Source organism: Camellia sinensis, chromosome 11, assembly GCF_055761805.1.
Source record: "Camellia sinensis isolate YWXY chromosome 11, ASM5576180v1, whole genome shotgun sequence".
Taxonomy (NCBI): domain Eukaryota; kingdom Viridiplantae; phylum Streptophyta; class Magnoliopsida; order Ericales; family Theaceae; genus Camellia; species Camellia sinensis.
Window position 1 is genome coordinate 87,973,794 of NC_138971.1, and position 6,341 is coordinate 87,980,134.

A 6,341-nucleotide genomic window follows, 5' to 3' on the forward strand; every position below is an offset into this window, starting at 1 on the left:
GTGATTGGTGCATACATTGCTTGAAATGCATTGCCATGCCAAGTTCTATCCTCTGTTGCTGTCAGCTGTAGGTTTCAGCAGGAATATTTGGCCGGCCGGCAGTGCTTAGTATCGACCGGCAAAGAATGTTTGGCCGAGAGCACAATATTTAGCTGGTGACCATTCTCCATGGCCGGTAGTACATTCTTTCAGCCAGTGGTGCTCCACAGAACTCAGAGAATCAACCCTGGGACTTGTGCATTCTTCAGAGAAGCAGAACAGTCAAAGCAGAGGCAGCTTGTGCATGGCAGTGACATCCGAGCGGGATCGAGCACGCATCGCATTGGGCCCTCTTCCCGAGGCTGTTTACTGCTTTCTTAGCTTAATTAATTTGTTAATTAATTAATTGGTCTGTAATATTTAATTAGCTTGTAGGTTAATTAACTTGTATTATTCTTTCGGTCCCTCCGAGCGAGGGCAAATTTGTAATAAGTGTGGATGCGTGTGTGCATGCCTTCCAATCCCCACTTCTTTCTCCCTTTTACTCACCTGCTTTTGATGGTTAGTATTAGGACATGTTTACTTTAGCATACCTTATGCTATGCATGCGTGCACCATTCATTAGTCTTGCATGCACCAGGCTCGGTACATCATACTAACTGCATAAGTATTTCAAATCTAACTTGAATACATGCTACTTGTGCATTTTCACATATCATTTATAGACAAGTCGAGCCTACTCTAGTGACATTCTGTATGCGTTGCATTGGCCACTTAACATGGACTTGGATCATGCATTGATTGCTAACATGTTTTTGTTTTGGCTCGAAGTACTAGGTAAGCATTTATGCTTTAGCCTACCGCATGCGTGTGGGTGTTGCCATAATAGCATGATTACCATGAGGCTAGATGCTTATGTGATATAAACTACTTGAATGCCTATGGGTTAGGGATGGCAATAAAACCCATACCCAATGGTTACCCATGAAGACCCTACCCGAAATATATGGGTTTCTCCTATTTTTTTCTCCATCGGGTCAGTAGGAGATTTAATTTAACTCCCCATCGGGGAATGGGTCGGGGAATGGGTCAGGCTCATTTCTCCGAATGTTTCAACACAGCTAGGGTTTTCTCACTGTCTCACTCACTCCAGATCAGAGTTCGGATAAGAGATGTATAGCGAACACACTGGATGAGTTCCGATAAGAGAACACAGTGGATGGGGAGGGTTGTAAACAGTGGATGAGTTCTAGATTCTCTGTTCCAGCATCGAAAGCAGCTAGAGATCAAAGTTCTCCAGCGATCTCGTTGGCGTTTAACACAGCTCTCCAGCGTGGTGAGCTCTCTCTCTCTCTCTCTCTCTCGTTCTCTCTTGTTCTTCGGTTATTTTTGCTTTGTTTTTGGTCTGATTGAGGAACCCATATGGGCAAATACCTAGTTGATAATTGATTTTTTGGGGTAATTGATTTTTGCATGTTTGTAGATGCACTTATGAACATGTGCTGATGAATTAGCTTGCATGATATCAAGAACATTGTGGGTTTTTCTTCCCTTTTCTCGGCAACCAAACAGGGACCTAGGTTGTCATCTTTGTGAACATTGTGGGTTGTCAGCAAAAATTGATACGAAGGTATCCCCAAATTCCCCTCTTTCCCAATTCATATTAGCTGCTGAATTTGAGATCTTCAATGTTCAATTGAGAGCACTGTTACTGTTTTATTAGACATTTCACTGATTTAAAATCAAAGCTCTTCATCATCATGTCTTCCTCTTTTCACTTTATATATATTGAGAGCACTGTAACTTGAACTTTCTACAACTGCAGCAAACAATACACCCATTTAAAATCAAATTCCCCTGTTTTATTGAGAGCACTGTTGCTTTACATGCTGAAATTTTTAATAGCTGTATGAAAAGAAAATTCAAACCTACCTTTTCATGGTTCGTAACTTGAACTTTCTACAACTGCAGCAAACAATAGCCCTGTTCTAAAGCTTGGCAATGCTCAACAGAAAACTAGGTGGCAGTTGTGAAGTTAATTGGATGCATATGATGATTAATATTTCCATTTAAGTACAAAGGTAGGGAAGAAAGATGTTTATATAATTTTATTGGAAAGAGATGTAACGTTAAGGAACTATAGTGGTGAGGACCAAAGAGATCTTATTGACAAATGGTGGTATTGAGAAGAGTTGAAAGTAATTGTAGTCTAGGTAATGAAACCTGTTAGGCCATGGAAACTTTTTTTTTGGTGGGTAAAATATTTTTTGGGTGGGTTATGGAAGCTTTGATACATAAGTTTTAAGCAATACTCACTCACTTGCACACTGCACCCTAATGTTTGCCTTCTCTACCTTGCACATTTTCAGACAGGTTAAGCCCTCACTAATTCATAGAATTGTTGAACCTTAGTTCCTTTTTGCACCAGGAATAACAATTCTTTATATGCCAAGTAATTCCAATAAGAATTTTCCATAGAACATGTTCCACAAAATAGTTCCCATGTAAAATTTTCATATTCTATCAAACAGAACCACCTATATGAATTAGGCTTGGAAAAATTTGATAGTTCTAACATCATTTGAAATTATAGGCATTTTTAGAGAAATAGGATATCTGAAGTTAGATGAACACACTTCTCATAATGCCAAACATACCCTCATCTCCTTCATCCCAACCTTCCAAACCTTAAGTCCTTCAACCACCACCTTCAGCAACCACTGCTGCGTTTTCGGTAGCCATTGCTACTAACTTCAGCCTTCAACCCCCACCTCCTTTCTAACCGGCGACCCGTCTTCTCCACAATTATGGTAGGATTTCTTGCTTTACATGCTGAAATTTTTAATAGCTGTATGAAAAGAAAATACACCCATTTTAAGTTCTAGCGAAACTAAACTGGACCCGTATTGAGCACTTGGTTAAGTAGTGTTTGGGTGGGTAATTTTTTGGGTTATGAGCTGAGTTATTGTGTGTTAAATGATCTATCTAGGAATAGGAAGGAGAAGAACTCCATATAAGTTTGGTTTCATAACCCTTAGGTAGTGTTTTGTTCATTAGAATGAATCGGAATGGAATGATCATTCTATCAAAATATTCATTCATATGTTTTGTGTCTATGTTAATCCAATTTTAGTTGAATTGAACTTGTTAATATAAATTGTTGGATGTGTGTTCCATATATGGGTATGAAATCTATGTTCGCATCATTTGGTGTAACTCAATTTCCTAAAATTTGTTATTTCTTCTTCTCTTATTAGGGAATATCCATATGATTGTTTGTGTTCTAATTTATGTTCTCTAGGATTTTTAAGCATTGATAATGTCGGAAGTTGGAGCAAACTCTCAAGCAAACTCCCAATTACCCGTTGATGGTTTACAACCATCAAGATCGGTTGAGAGTGAGACCTCTCTACCATCACAGCCTCCCCTCCCCAATCAAAATGTCCTTGATGTAGATGATTCTGATTCTATCTCCCAATGGCTATCTTGTTCAATTGAGGTTGTTAGATCAATGGCATCAAAAATGTTGGGAAAGTTTGACAAATATTGGGTTATTATACATGGTCTTATAGGAGTTGTTGTTGTCCTTGATCCTAGGTACAAACTTAGTGTGTTGGAGTTTTATTTTGATAAACTTTATGGAGATACAGCTGAAGAGGAAATTGCGAAGATTCGCCAACTTTGTTATGATTTGTTGCAAGAGTATCAAAGAAAACTTAGTTTGGGAACTGATGCTAATGTTGAATCTTCTACAAGTTCAAATTTTGGGGATTCAGAGGTAGTTTCAGATTATGATTTGTTTATTAGTAGAAAGCGAAGAAAAAAAGTCAACAATGTAACATCAGAGTTGGACCATTATTTAGAAGAGGATGTTGTGACAAGAACTCCCAATTTTGATGTGTTGACTTGGTGGAAATCAAATGCATCGAAGTATCCAACCTTACAGGCAATAGCTAGGGATTTTTTAGCTATTCCGGTATCTACTGTTGCTTCTGAGTCTGCATTTAGCACTAGTGGTAGGTTGGTGAGCCCATATCGAAGTAGACTTCATCCAGATACTTTGGAAGCATTGATGTGTGCACAGAGTTGGTTATGGGCTATAGAGATGCAAGGTACTTGAATAAATCAACATATATTTATTTTTAAAATAAATATATTTTCATTGAATAGTCTCAATACTTAATTTTTTTCTTTTATTTTTCAGGAAATTCAACATTAGAATCAGTTGGTTACGCCACTATATATGATGATATGGATGTGAATCAGAGTTGATCTTTCTTTTGCATTGGGTATGCCTTTAGTACATTGATTTTATTCTTATTTGTGAGTTTGTTTCCCCTTGACTTTTAGCTGTACTAGGAGAATCTCTTGCACTATGAGCATGATTTTATCTATTTTTGGTTTTTATAATAAGTTTATATAGATTAAGTCTTTATTTTTATTTATTTGTTAATCTAGCATACTTTTCACTTTAAATTTGTAAGCTCTACTTATAGATTAAGTCTTTATTTTTATTTATTTGTTAATCTACTCTAAAGGTGATTGTGGAGAAGGCTGAGAGAAGTGATATTCCTAACATCGACAAGAAAAAGTAAGTGAAGTTATTTTCAACTTGATAGCAAATTTCTGATAAGGATTTCATCCATCACTACTGAATTGAAACTTCTATGAATGTTTTTTCTTTTACCCTTGTGATTGTTTGAACATATTCTGCTTGCTTTATTTGTTAAGCTTACCTGAAGAAATGATTCAACAAATAAAACTAGTGTTGGGTGTCCTATTTAAATGGAGTCATGGCATATTTTGTGGCTTAGTGTTAGTATTAAAAGATAGAGAATCATCGCTTAGGATATAAAATTATTCAATGTTTTTCACTTAAAGATGATATGGCATTAGATCCATATTCTGCTTTAAAAGATCAAGTAGTTTCTTTTAATACTCGTATAAAATGCAATAGGCTGATTACATTTTGATTTTTATGTTCAAAAACATCCCACAGAATTCTGTTAGTATGGAAGCAATAATCATTATTGTATGGCTGTCAGTATTAGATTTCATTTTCATTTCCATGAGTATAGGGACTGTCTATAATGTTTATTCTGTTTAACAAATTTATATACATATGCACTTAGTACATGAACATGCCTATCAACATCAAATATGCCTTCATTATCTCTTATTGTCTTGAAGTATTGACAATTTCAGACTGCATTGTACTGTAATGTGTAAGATTATATAACTCAAGTGAATATATGTATTTAAGGTGCATGCTTTACAGGTGAATTACAAGTGAATTACATCCATAGTTACCACAAGTGAGTATATGTATTTAAGGTGAATTACAACCATAGTTACCACAAGTGAATTACAAGTTACCACAAGTGGAAAAATTTGCAGTCATGTTGATGCAGCACTAGGAAGAAGAATAAATTGGGAATTACAATTCCAAAACAACTCTCAATAATCAATTGTTCAATATTCGTCAAGTCTAGTCTCAAAATAAAATTCAAGTTACCAAAAATAAAACCCTTGAATCAGAGTTGATTTTTCTTTTGCATTTCTCTTGTTGAACGGCTCAAACTTTCATAGTAGGATCTTTTTACATGTTATACATTGTCTTTCAGTATATGGATGTGAATTAGAGTCGAGCAACATTTTTTTCTTTGATCTTTATTATCCTTGTGTAGGTTTTGTTGCTGGAGGGTTGTTGCTGTTGGAATGCTGCTGCTGCTGGAGTGTTGCTACTGTAAGAAACTTGTAAAAACTTAAAGTTGAAATGTCAAAGAATGCACTTTGTTGAGTTGGGAGCTGAAATGTCAAACAATGTGCATTAGGAGTTTAATGTGTTTTGCTTCTAATTGAATTAAGCCTTACTATGAACATCTAACTACTTTAATTATTCTGTGCAATTCATTTATGATGTTTAGAATTACACTGATAGATACTTTGACGTACATGTGTATTTAGAGTGAAGTTATCCATATGTGAGTTTTGGTTGGCAAAGAGAGAGAGAGATGATTGTAATTTTTTTTTAATCTTTCACGTTCTTCCACATTTTTTTTTTAATTACTAAAACTTATTTGATTGTCTTAAAATTATATATTTGATTATTATAAAACAAACTTTTTAATTAATTAATTAATGTATATTTGATTTTGTTGTTGAATAAAATAAAATAAAATAAGATTGAATGTATATTTAGCTTTTGTTGTGAACCTTAAAAAAAATAAAAAAATAAGTTGTTAACATTAAATATATTTAAAAAAAAAGAAAAAAGATTGAAGGTATATTTAGTTAAAATCTTAAAAAAAAAAAAAGTTGTTAACATTAAATATATTTAAAAAGAAAGAAAAAAGATTGAA

The 6,341-nt window shown here is 34.8% G+C and overlaps 1 protein-coding gene across 5 annotated transcripts; it reads left to right on the plus strand.

The window, feature by feature from the left end:
- The first annotated feature begins 989 nt into the window (after positions 1-989).
- On the plus strand, positions 990-5,911 carry LOC145802026 (zinc finger BED domain-containing protein DAYSLEEPER-like). 5 transcript variants are annotated; one of them, XR_014344204.1, is made up of 5 exons: positions 990-1,315; positions 1,552-1,609; positions 4,184-4,302; positions 4,518-4,570; positions 5,667-5,911. XR_014344204.1 is itself a non-coding variant. In XM_082894191.1 (4 exons), the coding sequence occupies exons 1-2, from the start codon at positions 3,491-3,493 to the stop codon at positions 4,249-4,251; spliced, it is 669 nt and encodes a 222-aa protein (XP_082750317.1). In that variant the 5' UTR covers positions 3,470-3,490; the 3' UTR covers positions 4,252-4,302; positions 4,518-4,570; positions 5,667-5,911. The 5 variants fall into 5 exon arrangements, 2 of the variants coding, with proteins under 2 accessions (XP_082750317.1, XP_082750318.1); XR_014344202.1 differs by having other exon boundaries at positions 1,116-1,315; positions 1,463-1,609; XR_014344203.1 differs by lacking the exon at positions 4,184-4,302 and having other exon boundaries at positions 1,116-1,315; positions 1,463-1,609.
- Positions 5,912-6,341: the final 430 nt, after the last annotated feature.